The sequence below is a fragment of the Triticum aestivum genome, chromosome 4B (assembly GCF_018294505.1).
Source record: "Triticum aestivum cultivar Chinese Spring chromosome 4B, IWGSC CS RefSeq v2.1, whole genome shotgun sequence".
NCBI lineage: Eukaryota > Viridiplantae > Streptophyta > Magnoliopsida > Poales > Poaceae > Triticum > Triticum aestivum.
In genome coordinates this window covers 632,278,434-632,292,282 of record NC_057804.1, presented here as the reverse complement: position 1 = coordinate 632,292,282, position 13,849 = coordinate 632,278,434, and the positions used below count along the sequence as shown (strand labels likewise).

General features: G+C 47.0%; 1 protein-coding gene across 2 annotated transcripts; it reads right to left on the bottom strand.

Moving 5' to 3' along the window:
• Positions 1 to 519: 519 nt before the first annotated feature.
• On the bottom strand, positions 520 to 4,919 carry LOC123093714 (sugar transporter ERD6-like 4). 2 transcript variants are annotated; one of them, XM_044515731.1, is made up of 17 exons: positions 4,516 to 4,919; positions 4,291 to 4,380; positions 3,703 to 3,762; positions 3,555 to 3,620; positions 3,270 to 3,335; positions 3,117 to 3,192; positions 2,720 to 2,784; positions 2,549 to 2,641; positions 2,352 to 2,432; positions 2,184 to 2,268; positions 2,035 to 2,081; positions 1,900 to 1,962; positions 1,765 to 1,824; positions 1,396 to 1,461; positions 1,243 to 1,302; positions 1,014 to 1,128; positions 520 to 922 (listed from the first exon to the last, which is right to left on the bottom strand). In XM_044515731.1, exons 1-17 carry the CDS (start codon positions 4,741 to 4,743, stop codon positions 810 to 812), a joined length of 1,434 nt encoding a protein of 477 aa, XP_044371666.1. In that variant the 5' UTR covers positions 4,744 to 4,919; the 3' UTR covers positions 520 to 809. The 2 variants fall into 2 exon arrangements, with proteins under 2 accessions (XP_044371666.1, XP_044371667.1); XM_044515732.1 differs by lacking the exon at positions 4,291 to 4,380 and adding an exon at positions 4,015 to 4,242 and having other exon boundaries at positions 4,516 to 4,708.
• Positions 4,920 to 13,849: the final 8,930 nt, after the last annotated feature.

The following is a 13,849-nucleotide window of genomic DNA, read 5'->3' as shown; positions in this document are numbered from 1 at the left end:
CCGTTCGGGGCTCTGGAGAGGGGAATCCGCGGCCATTGTCATCATCAACCATCCTCCATCACCAATTTCATGATACTCACCGCCGTGTGTGAGTAATCCCATCGTAGGCTTGCTGGACGGGCACGACAATTTTATCCTAGGATTTTCATTGTTGATGCCCCCCGGGGGTCACCGATGGATCCATTTTATATTTTCTCCCAAGAGATTACTTCCTCTGACGTCCCTCCTAAGCCGCGGGGGGGGGGGGGGGGGGGGGGGGTACGCCGCCCTCGACCATCCATATGGTTCACGCAAAACCGGCTTTGTTTTCACATGATTGCTATCAGAGGAATCTGATTTGCAGCTTCAACAATCAAAAGGACGCGGAAGCACAGACAAGTATTAAACACAAGCCGGACGAAAAATCAAGCAGAGGATATCAGAGCAATTTCCCCGTTGCAGATAAGGTTTATGTCACAATGGCACAAATATTCACGACGTTAATGCACACTTTGAGCTAGTAGCAAAAGCTTGAGAACAGAGCACGACAATCAGTGGATGTTTTTCTTCATTTTTCATCTTGCGGGGTATCGTAGTGGGAGCTGACGACCAGCTGCACCAGCACGGAACCCATATAGAAGATAACAGAGCAGGACAATGACATGTCCCCTGTATACAAAGTCAACTGAAACAATGCTGTACAGGAATAGTACTTGTATACACACAATAACCGTTGTATGATTGGCTTCCAGCGAGCAATCAGACTAGTAAAAAGAAGACGATGCCCGAGAAGAATAATTCCGACATACATTCGACGGGAACTACCAAGCTCACCGGAACGACCACTGTATCTCCTCGAGAGTTCTTCCCTTGGTCTCCGGCACCCAGAGGATGATGAACACGAGCGTGAACGCGCTCACGAGCGTGTAGCACACAAAGGTACCTGTCGAGATTGTAAACAAACAGAAACGATCTCTGTCAGGTCCGTGTCGCGGGTCCATAATTCTACTTGAGGGAAGAGGGAGAGTGTGAACCTCCAGCACTCCAGCTGAGCACTAAGTTTGCTGTCATTGTTATCCCAAAGGAGGTCAGCCAGTTGGCGAGCGTTGCGAAGCTTCCCGCCAGGCTCTTGATGCTAACCGGCAGGATCTACAAACACATAAAAAGCACAGAGGTATGGTTATGTGAATGCTCCTGTGACATGCCTAAACCACATTACTTATGAGCCATGGTGCTGGTATACAGTGTGAAGGTTCACTATACCTCGGACATTATGACCCACGGAATGGCGCCCATACCGAAGGAGAAAGTGATTACACAAGCCTGAACAAGTGTCAGGTTAGTATTTCTGGCAGAGCTCATGGATCTGCGATGTAAATTTTCAGACCAAACAATCTAGTTGGTGGATGGACATACCACAATAGCAAGCACGGCGATCATGCTTAATATGTAATACATGTCAGAATCTTGTGGAACGTTGTCCTGGAACAAATTAATCATGGTAATATAAGAATGTCATTCAGCACAAGAGGCCCTGTGACAATATCACCAATAAAAAAAATCCCCATCCACGTAATAGACTATTATAAGGGTGTTAGTATATCCGTATACTAAACAATAACAACAATAAAGCCTTTAGTCCTAAAGAAGTTGGGGTAGGCTACAGCTGAAACCCGTAAGATCTCAAAACAAACTCATGGTTCTGGCACATGGATAGCTAACTTCCACGCACCTCTGTCCATGGCTAGTTCTTTGGAACCCTATGGTAAAGAAACCTGAAAATACCTTGAGAAAAAATATGACGGCAACCACAAGAAGGCTTAGAGTCATCCCGGCAGAAGAGATCTGGAAGTTGAAGCGAGAGCTAAATTATAGTTAGAGACAAGTAACAATCTGGTTTCACAGAGAGGAGGAAGTTACAATAAGTAGGATCCGTCTGCCAGCTCTGTCGAGTAACCAGGTTGTAATTCCAGTGGCAAGAACCTGATGATAAATGATGTCAGCAGCTTAATGTGAACTACTAAGAAACAAGAAATGATCTATCAAGTTGCACACCATAATAGCTCCAAGTCCACATGCGGCCAAGTTGCCGTTTGTAAGACCTGAAGAGCTTCTCATGTTAAATACAGAAGATAAAATTGACTATAATATAAAACTACAATATTGCGCTGAAGGAAATTTAATGACCAAATTGTGCAACTTGCCTGCAGCTTTGAAGATGCTGCCTGCATAAGACAGTATAGCGCTGATCCCGCTTAGCTGTTGCAGTACAAGCAGGCCAATTCCTAGCTGCCAGGTTGTACCACAATCGTGATTACAAAATGCAATTGTGAATTTTGGTATGAAATAAACCAGCAAGTCAAGGAAGTTACTATCAGGGGCATGCGGAATTTCTTTTGATTTAACTCTTGGAAACGGATTGCCGTCCTTTTGTTTGCTGATGCTACCGCTATCTGCGTAATTTGCAGATTATTAAAGCAAGCAAACATTGGTGACTAAGCTTAAAGTACGTCACACAGAGAGATTTGTAGTTGGTCAGACCAGAAGAACGAAAAAGGAAGGTGCTTGCCTTTATATCATTCACTTCTGAGGTGATGTCGGTCTCAGATCCTCTCAAAACTTGTAGAGAGGCTTCGAAATCATCCATCTTGTTCATCTTTGCCTAGAGATTGATACACAGGAGTGGTTAATGAAAGTTTCATACTGACGCAGCACTTTGTATAAATTTGTGTATACAAACCAGCCATCTTGGAGATTCTGGAATGAAGAATAGGCCAGGTATCAATATTGTGCATGGCAAGGTTCCTAGAAGAATGGCAACCCAGAGATTTGAATCAGAATTAGTCAGGGGTCAGAAACTAAAAGCATACACATTCACTTAAGCTCATGAAGTACTAGCGAAATCAGCATATAAATTACTAACACGACAACTTTTCCTTCAAAAGCTTAAACAGAAACATTTGCCTAGGATATCAGGATTCTAGTCATATTTGTCAACATGGCATTTACTGTTACCGATCTTGTGAACTTAAATATCAGAGATTAAGTGAAAATTATTTCGCAAAAAAAGAGGTTAAGTGAAAATTGACAGTGAAAACAACAAAGTTTAGTAACACGTCAGCACTTAGTTATGTTACCTATCAATGCAAGCATCCTCCAAGAAACAAACATCCCTAGCACATAGGCCAACATCATCCCCGTTGTTACAGACAACTGCAGAATGAACAATTGCACAAGCTAATAGGTCTTTGCTTGACAAGAAGACAAGATGCACGGGAGGATAGGCCTACCGGGTTCACAGAGCCCAGAGCGCCCCTCTTGTTCCGAGGAGAAATCTCTGCTATGTATACAGGCACCTGTTATCACATAACTCACAGGTCAAGACCAAGTATTTTAACTAGTCCAAGATTCTTTGGATAACAAATAAACTTCACAATGGGATGGTCAACTTTGCTCCCACAATACTGACATCCTGTTGATCTTTTTCTTTTCTTTGAACAACTTAATCAGGTAGATGCGTGCATAGATCTTCTATATGGCATAAAAAAGCAGGCACAGAGTGTTGTTAAACGAACCGTGTAGGATATGATACCAACTCCGAATCCTTCAAGCAATCGCCCTATATACAGAAACGTAGTGTCCTGTAAAACAAACGCCGGCAAGTGTCAGGTTCAGAAGCAGCAAATGGTGAAACTAAGCTCCGGAAAAAAGGTATCGTCGTACTTTTGCCAAGGAGATGGCAAGCCAACCGATGATGTTAGGAATAGCAGCAATCATCAACGCCTGGAAAATCAGTTCAGAACCTTGTTAGAACTCAAGAGCAGATCATCAGTTCAGTTAGCTACTGAAACGTCGAAGTATGACACTGCAATGAGAGATTTTAGCAATACACCACCACAATTGGGGCCGACTTTGCAGCTTTTGGCAAACCAAAAAAAAAAACTGTAATATTTCTGCCAGAAGCAGTGATGGCTTGCTTAACGGACTGTGACGTTCTTTCTGACGCGTGGGGCGACGACGGCCGGGACCAAACACCTGTTCTGACATTTCCACAAACACCTCGCGTGTTCGCCAGCGCATCCCTCTGGCCCGCGCACTCCAGCTGCGGCGGCTCGGCTCCCGTGCGTACCCCTGGCTAGCTCCCGGGGAGGGACACCGGACGGAACCCGGCGCGGCGCGGCGCGGCGCAGCTTGTCCGTCCGCGGCGGCGAAATGCCACTACTCCTCTTCCTCCACTGTACTTACAGTAGCTAGGAGCAGTAACTGCGCATGGAAAAAGAAGACAGGCAGGCTAAGTAAAAAAAATCTCACCCCTTTGTGGCCAACGTGCTCCACCATCTGGCCGCTGGCGACGGCCCCCGCCATGGCGCCGATGTTGCAGAGCGAGCCGAACACGGAGAACTGCCACGCACAGCCACGGCGTCGTCAGCCACGCACTGAGGCCCCTGGCCGAGCGTTAGCCAAGCCAGCGAGGCGGCCGGCCGCAACAGAGGTAGTAGTACTACAGTAGTAAGACAATGGAAGGGGGATCCCGACCTCGGAGATGGAGAGGCTGAGGTCGCGGGTGATGGCGTCCTGCGTCGGCGAGGAGAAGCCGCCGGTGAAGCCGAACTGGATGGGGCCGAGCGCGACGACGAGCGTGCAGAGCAAGGCGGAGACGTGGGACTCGCGCCTGGCGTACCACCAGCTCCCCGTGTTCGCCAGCAGCGGCTTCCGCGTGTGCATGTCTTCGTCGCTCTCGTGCCCTCCGCCGTCGCCGTTCATGGCGCCTGCAATGCCCTCGCTCGCTTGCTGATGGACGAGAGAGAGAGAGGTAGGGAGAAGAGGACGCGGCGTTGAGATGGGGAGAGGTAGTTGGGCGGGCTCGTCTCTTGTTTGCTCGGGTCTCTGATGGGATCATGCCCCTACACACTGCCGGACTGCCCGAGCCCCGGTGTCTGCTTGCCACAACTTATTATCGGCCAGCGCAAATGATGGGCACACCAGCACCAGTACTAGCTAGGTGGCACCAATACTTGTGCCTGGGATGGTCCCATTTTGAAATACACACAAATATTTGTTGTTTTTGTGAATAATATGCGCAAATATTTGTGCCTCGAGTAGTCTAATTAAACGAGCACAAAATGTTTGGATGTAAAGAAAGCTGAGGTGGTAAGTGCAACAGTCCAACTAGGAGCAGGGGTTTTCTGCGAAAGTGCACGTTAAGTGGCCTGGGATCCCTTCACTCTAATTTGTATTTTGCACCACGAGGCCAAATTCTATTGTAGTTACTCCTAGTTCATCCCGCCAATCGGTTGCAAAGGGCAATTTAGGGATTTCATGTGAGCCCCACCTGACAAGGGGCAAAAATTCAGGCCTTCTTTGATTTAGAGAAATTTTGTATGAATTTCATAGGATATGATTTCTATAGAAAAAATTTCTTTATAGTCCTTTTGGTTTGTAGGAATGAAATCATATTTCTATGGAGGAATTCTTCCTATCCTTCACATTTCATAGGAAAATAAACATTAGCCTAGACTCAATGAAAAAAAATCATGTAATGTGAATCAAAGGGCATCTCCTTTCCTATTCCTACTCATTGAAATTGAGATACATGTCATCTCATTCCATATGACTTTCCTACTCTTACGATTTTTCATACCCTATGAACTAAAGAAGTCCTCAAACTGCAAAGTGAAAAGTGCGAAAATATCAAATACTCCAATGTAAGTATTGGCAAATTGTCAAAATACGAAATACGAAATATGTATGTGGCAACCGGAATCGTTTTTTGCAAAAATGACACACCTTCCATCCAAATCGCTCGAGCTCGCCATCTTTCTCAGCGCACTATCCAACCACCGGCACCCACGCGCTGCCCATGCCCCTTCCCCGCCCCCGTATCTGGCCGCCGCGCCGCCTCCTTCCCCTGCCGCCACCAAGCGTCGACGCGCGACCCCGCCGCCTACCTTTGGTACACCGCCATGCCTCCCCTGCCACCTAGGCTGCCCCCGGCCTGGACTTTTTCACTGTTTTGACCCATCGGGCAAAGTTTAGCACAATTTGACCCCCTTTTGAAACTTTTTCCGGATCTGACCCAAACCGAGACGCCAACATCCGCGACGTTCTGCTTGCACTGAAAATGCCGCGGTCCGTGGCATTTAGGTCTGGCCCACCTCCCTGGTCCGCCAAGTTGACCGTCCGATGTGGCAAAGGGGTAAACGCCACGACCCTTGGCGTTTACCCCTGGAGATCAGTAAACCGGCCCGAGCTGGCTCGGGTGCAGCCCAACCCACCCCAAGACACAGGAGGCGTCTTCCTCTTCGCGGCGGCGCTTATAGAAGCTCTGCTTCTCTCCTCCCCTCACCCAAATCACCCCCAAATCCGCTATATTCTTCATCAAAAGTGCGGATCTGAGTCCCCCCATCTTCCTTGAGGTATTCTCCACCGGTTCCTCCAATTATTTTTGGTTGGAAACTTTTATTTTTGTGGCATTAATTCATACTTTTTGGAACCCTAGGATTCGTTTTCTTTGCACTTTTTTGAGAAAGGGGAGCCCATGGCTTGGTCATGTGGGTATGATGTATTCTTTAGAAGAGAAGGCATGTGTTTATATGGTTGGATTGAGAAGACAAGGCATTTGTGGTAGGGTTGGGCATTTTAATTTTTGTTGCTATGTATATGGATTTAGATAGATGATTGCTTGAAAGATAATCTAAATAATTTGTGTATTTTGTATGCTTGATTCTCATTGAGATATGGTCATATAATTAGGATGTTATATTGAGATTTTGTTATGTTGTGTTGCCATTGAGATTTTGTCATATATATCTTGACATTGAGATATGTTGCCCCGTGCATTGAGATTTTGTCATATATAGATAATTGGTTTTGTTATGTTGCCATTGAGATATGCATTTATGTTGATGTTGTTATGCCAAATATATGATATGTAGGATGTTATATAGTGTTATGTATGTTTCATTTGTTCATGCTTGATTTGTAGGATGGCGGGTGAACGTTGGTACGACGGTCTTCATAAAGGGTATGACAAAGAGCATCGTGTGGGGGACATTGAGAATCAAGGGGTAAGACTGAATCTATTTGAATTATTGGTTATTACTTATCAGTTTTGCTAGGCACTAACCATTATGCAATGCTATTTTGCAGGAACTAAAACCTATGCGCATGAGGGGTCATAGTGCCCACGACTGGCCGTGCGACGAGCGGTATGAGCCATACTTCGAGAGATTGGGCCTTCTCCTGTTTGTGCTTCATTTCAAGCGACACGCTCCGTCGATCAACCACGGGGCGATGACCGCACTTATTGACCGTTGGAGGCCAGAGACACACTCATTCCACTTGTCATGTTGAGAGATGACCGTGACCTTGGAGGACATGGCGATGATCAGTGGTCTTCCAATCAATGGAGAAGCTTTGACCGGCACCATCGTAACTGCTAATTGGCGAGATCGTGTTGGCCAATTGATAGGTGTTTTCCCCTTGCCTCATGAATAAGGCGAGCGTGACAATGAGAAAGTGTTGCATCATTGGCTCTGAGAGGAGAGAGGAGTAGTATGCCCTCCGAACGCCAATGAGGTTGTTATGCAGCAGCACGCCCGAGCTTATCTGTGGTATATGTTAACGAGGGTAGTGTTCCCAGATTCTACATGTAATAAAGCCAAGTGGATATTCTTGGACCTACTAAGTGACTGGGACCGTAAGTACAGTTGGGGTTCAGGAGCACTAGCATACTTATATCGCCAGGTAATTAGTAACCAAATTGTCAATTTGTTTGCATTTGCAATTTCGCCAACCGCTTATCAACAATTTTTGAATTTGCAGCTCGACGAGGCATGTCGTAGGAAGAAGGGCACATCTGGTATGGGTGGTTTTGTTTGGTGCCTTCAGGTTTGGATGTGGGAGCGGATGCCCGTTGGACGCCCCGAGAAAAACAAGATACCTCCTCAAGGATGGCTCCCACATGACAGGAGGTATGGAGAAGATTCTAGGCGGTTTCCGACCGTCGCCTACTGTTGGGAGATGGCGAATGTGTACACAGGAAGCTCGGTTGCATGATACAAATGCTATATCAACGAGCTGGATATGTTGACTCATAAGCAGGTAATGATAACTTACGTAACATCACAGAGATTGTGATGGAACCGTGTACTTAACTAGTATCATCTTGTGTTGTAGGTCGATTGGATGCCATATGATGCCGATTGTGATTTCCGGATGAACGAGATGTGCACGCGTGACAGGAAGATTTGGCGGGCGAGATGCCCACTGATATGCTTCTATGCTGTCGAGTGGCACTACCCAGACCATGTCGCAAGACAATTTGGGAGAAGGCAAGGGACACCAAGGGATGAGAGTTTCGAGACAAGCCAATGTCTGCATCGGTGAGATAGTTGTAGCTTCGGATATATAGTAGAGCATTATCAAAGACATTTCTTGCTAATGCTTTCATCTTCTACATAATTTGCAGAATTAGTCAAAAGAATAACCCGGAAACTTCTACTTGGGCCATCAAGCACTCTGAGTGGATAGATTTGTGGAATCAAAGAGCGGCCCTAGTGGAGAAGGAAAGAAGACAACATAGTGATTCATTATATGAAGAGCATCTGAAGTGGCTTGCGGGACGTTACCGGTTGAAGCTAAAGCCCAGTTGGAACCGTTCGGAATTGGAAGAGTTGGATCGTGAGAGCGGGTATATGGACTTCAATGTAGAAACGAGAGACAATGAAGGGACACAACTTTACTATGCACAATTACACGACCGAGTGGTATGCTCCACACAATTAGAACCTACTTCGAGTGCATTTAAATGTACTTCGAAGATAATTTTCGTGATCTTCATTTTGCAGGGCATGGAGTTATTGCATTGTGTTAATGAGGCTGGTGTAGCACTTGGTGAAGATGAGGGAAGTGGTGTTGGAAATATGCCCTAGAGGCAATAATAAAATGGTTATTATTGTATTTCCTTGTTCATGATAATTGTCTATTATTCATGCTATAATTGTATTGACCGGAAACCGCAATACATGTGTGAATACATAGACCACAACATGTCCCTAGTGAGCCTCTAGTTGACTAGCTCGTTGATCAACAGATGGTCATGGTTTCCTGACCATGGGCATTGGATGTCATTGATAACGAGATCACATCATTAGGAGAATGATGTGATAGACAAGACCCAATCCTAAGCATAGCAGAAGATCGTGTATTTCGTTTGCTAAAAGCTTTTCTAATGTCAAGTATCATTTCCTTAGACCATGAGATTGTGCAACTCCCGGATATCGTAGGAATGCTTTGGGTGTACCAAACGTCACAACGTAACTGGGTGGCTATAAAGGTGCTCTACGGGTATCTCCGAAAGTGTCTGTTTGGTTGGCACGAATCGAGACTGGGATTTGTCACTCCGTGAGACAGAGAGGTATCTCTGGGCCCACTCGGTAATGCATCATCATAATGAGCTCAATGTGACTAAGTAGTTAGTCACGGGATCATGCATTACGGAACGAGTAAAGTGACTTGCCGGTAACGAGATTGAACAAGGTATTGGGATACCGACGATCGAATCTCGGGCAAGTAACATACCGATTGACAAAGGGAATTGCATATGGGGTTGCTTGAATCCTCGACATCGTGGTTCATCCGATGAGATCATCGTGGAACATGTGGGAGCCAACATGGGTATCCAGATCCCGCTATTGGTTATTGGCCGGAGAACGTCTCGGTCATGTCTTCATGATTCCCGAACCCGTAGGGTCTACAAACTTAAGGTTCAGTGACGCTAGAGTTGTTATGGGAAATAGTATGTGGTTACCGAAGGTTGTTCGGAGTCCCGGATGAGATCCCGGACGTGACGAGGAGCTCCGGAATGGTCCGGAGGTGAAGATCGCTATATTGGACGAAGGGTATTGGAGTCCGGAATTGTTCCGGGGGTACCAGGTGATGACCAGCATGTCCGAAAGGGGTTTCGGAGGCCCCGACAAGTGTTGGGGGGCCTTATGGGCCAAGGGGAGGGGGCACATCAGCCCACTAAGGGGCTGAGCGCCCCTCCCACCCCATCTCACGTAACCTGGAGAGGTTGGGGCGCCACCCCTAGGGCAGCCTCCCCTCCCGGGTTGGGGGGCAAGTCTCCTAGGGGGTGGGGGCGCCCAAACCCATCTAGGGTTTCCCCTGGACGCCGCCCCCTCCTCTAGATCCATCTAGAGGGGTCGACCCCCTCTCCCCTTCCCCCTATATATAGTGAGGGGGTGGGAGGGCAGCCACACCCTTCCCCTCGCGCAGCCCCTCCCTCCTCCAACACCTCCTCCTCCTCCGTAGTGCTTGGTGAAGCCCTGCCGGAGAACCACGAGCTCCATCACCACCACGCCGTCGTACTGTCGGAGTTCTCCCTCAACTTCTCCTCTCCCCTTGGTGGATCAATAAGGAGGAGACGTCCCCGGGCTGTACGTGTGTTGAACACGGAGGCGCCGTTGTTCGGTGCTTAGATCGGAATCAACCGCGATCTGAATCGCTACGAGTACGACTCCTTCATCCGCGTGCTTGCAACGCTTCCGCTTAGCGATCTTCAAGGGTATGAAGATGCTCATCCTCTCCCTCTCTTGTTGCTAGAATCTCCATAGATTGATCTTGGTGTTGCGTAGAAAATTTTGAGTTTGTGCTACGCTCCTCAACAGTGGTATGAGAGCTAGGTTTATTGCGTAGATTCTATGTACGAGTAGAACACAAGTTGTTGTGGGCGTTGATTTTGTTCAATATGCTTACTGTTACTAGTCCTATCCTGTTTCGACGGTATTGTGGGATGAAGCGGCCCGGACCGACCTTACACGTACACTTACGTGAGACAGGTTCCACCGACTAACATGCACTTGTTGCATAAGGTGGCTAGCGGGTGCCAGTCTCTCCCACTTTAGTCGGATCGGATTCGATGAAAAGGGTCCTTATGAAGGGTAAATAGCAATTGGCATATCACGTTGTGGTTTTTGCGTAGGTAAGAAACGTTCTTGCTAGAAACCTGTAGCAGCCATGTAAAAACTTGCAACAACAATTAGAGGACGTCTAACTTGCTTTTGCAGCATATGACGTGTGATGTGATATGGCCAAGAAGGATGTGATGAATGAAATATATGTGATGTATGAGATTGATCATATTCTTGTAATAGGAATCACGACTTGCATCTCGATGAGTATGACAACCGGCAGGAGCCATAGGAGTTGTCTTTATTTATTGTATGACCTGTGTGTCACTGAATAACGCCATGTAATTACTTTACTTCATTGCTAAACCGTTAGCCATAGTAGTAGAAGTAATAGCTGGCGAGACAACTTCATGGAGACACGATGATGGAGATCATGGTGTCATGCTGGTGACAATGATGATCATGGCGCCCAGAAGATGGAGATCAAAAGGAGCAAAATGATATTGGCCATATCATGTCACTATTTGATTGCATGTGATGTTTATCATGTTTTTACATCTTATTTGCTTAGAACGATGGTAGCATAAATAAGATGATCCCTCACTAAAATTTCAAGAAAGTGTTCCCCCTAACTGTGCACCGTTGCGAAAGTTCATTGTTTCGAAGCACCACGTGATGATCGGGTGTGATATATTCTAACGTTCACATACAACGGGTGTAAGCCAGATTTACACACGCGAAACACTTAGGTTGACTTGACGAGCCTAGCATGTACAGACATGGCCTCGGAACACAAGAGACCGAAAGGTCGAACATGAGTCGTATAGTAGATGCGATCAACATGAAGATGTTCACCGATGATGACTAGTCCGTCTCACGTGATGATCGGACACGGCCTAGTTGACTCGGATCATGTATCACTTCACTACTAGGGAAAAGCCTAGCAGCAGCGCGGGTTTTGGCCCTCTCAGTAGCGCGGGTACCGGCGCTACTAATAAGGCGCTACAACTAACGTATAGCAGTAGCGCCTGTTGACCCACGCTATTGCTACTGATGAATAGCTGTAGCGCTCTTTGGAAAACGGCGCTACTGATATTATCTGCAGCGCTTTTCAGCAGGAAGCGCTACTGGTAAGTCGGCGCTACTGCTAAATTTCCCCCCTCGCTACTACTAGTTTTATTAGTTTTTTTCCTGCATATTTATTTTTTATTTTTTTTGTATTTGAATAGGCTTTATACAATAATCTTTAGCATATCATCCACATACAAATGTAATCATAGCATATACATACAATTAGTCTCATCAAATCATGTCATCATCATAATCATCATCCAACACAAAGTGGTCTCTCGTCATCAATCTCGAAAATAGCGATACAAGTCTTGATTACTTGCAAATACATCGTCATCCATCTAAACAATGATATACGCGAGAATAGCTATCACTTTGAGTACATGAGTTCGTATCCCTCTCTCGCATTAGCGTGAACCTAAACTAAGTACTGCATGTCGCTCGGAAACCGAAAACCGGTACACCTGGGCCTGACACTCCGGCCACTTGTCGTATATATACTCCTGGCGTAGCACTTCTTCGCCATCTATGATCTATGCACCTGCATCGTCACATGAGTCGATGATATGCAACATATATAGTTGAGCAACAGAAAGAGACGGACTTGGCAAAAATAGAAACAACATATCATAAGCATAAATAACCGAGCACGTCCGGTGCGGGAGCCGGTGCGGGAGCAGGTGCGGGAGCCGGTGCGGGAGCAGGTGCGGGAGCCGGTGCGGGAGCAGGTGCGGCCAAGAAGTCAGCAAGGGGAAAGTCCTCTGCATTTTTTTCTGGATTTTGCCTTGTCCAAGTGTAAACGCCCGTCACCAAGGAAGTAGATATATCTGCAATCGCCTGTTTTGCGGCAGCTCGCTGTTGCGACTGTCTGAGATGATTTCTTCTCAACCGCAATCTCAACCTTCTTGTCGATGCTTTCTTCAGTTAACCTCCGTCTTTCCTTTTTCTCCTCCGTGGTCTCACGGTAGTACTTCTTCCATGTGGCGCCGTCTCCGACACCGTGCATGCGTCCATACGACGGTCGAGTATCCACCGGTTGTTGTTTCAATATGTTCAACGCCCGATTGAATGGAGTGTCCCACTTGGGCCTCGCCAATGCCTCAGACGGCGAGTCGCTTTCGGCCGCAATCCGGTGCTGCTCTCTCTGCAAAAGGCACAAGGATCGTTTACAAATATGACTAACGTGTGCAGTCGAATTGATCAGAAACTAAAATTACCAGCAGTCTCATGAACTCCGTAATGACCGGTGTTGTCTCGTAAACCTTCTTCACTGGGTCCCAACGGTGCCGGGCCCTCAGGACGTCACGCTCCTGCGGGACGGTGAAATCCGCCAAGGGGTCTGCGATGCCCAGACTCGCGGCTTCCGCATCCTCCTTGGCCCATTTGGACCTCTTTTCGCCGTAACCATGGCTTCCGAGGTGGTGGGTCCCAATGTTCCTCTTTTGAAGCCCCTTCACGTACTTAGACTTTTCTTTGGCAGCTTGGGCCTCACAAGCCTCCTTGAATATTTGAAACTGCTCTTCCGTGATTGTCGGACTATCCTTTACAATCTCGGAGTAGGGTTCCCCGTCGTTGATCTTTGCTTTCACTCAATTTTTCCAGGCGGCCAACGCGTTGCTAAACTTGGTCATGGCGTGTTTGTTTATCTTCTTCATTGCCGGGTCCTTGTCTGGATCTTCATAATCCTTCTCATTCCGGCCCGGGAACAAGAATATCTGGTGAAACTTCTTTAGGAGGGAGTCCTCATACTTTCTATCTTCTTTAGATTCTCATCGTTGATGGTGGCGGTTGTCCGTATGATGCAGCCTATTTGATTGTCGTAGCACGCGCGCGCTTCCTCGGGCGCCTTTGGCTCAAAATTGCCATCGTCCACCTCCGTGACCACC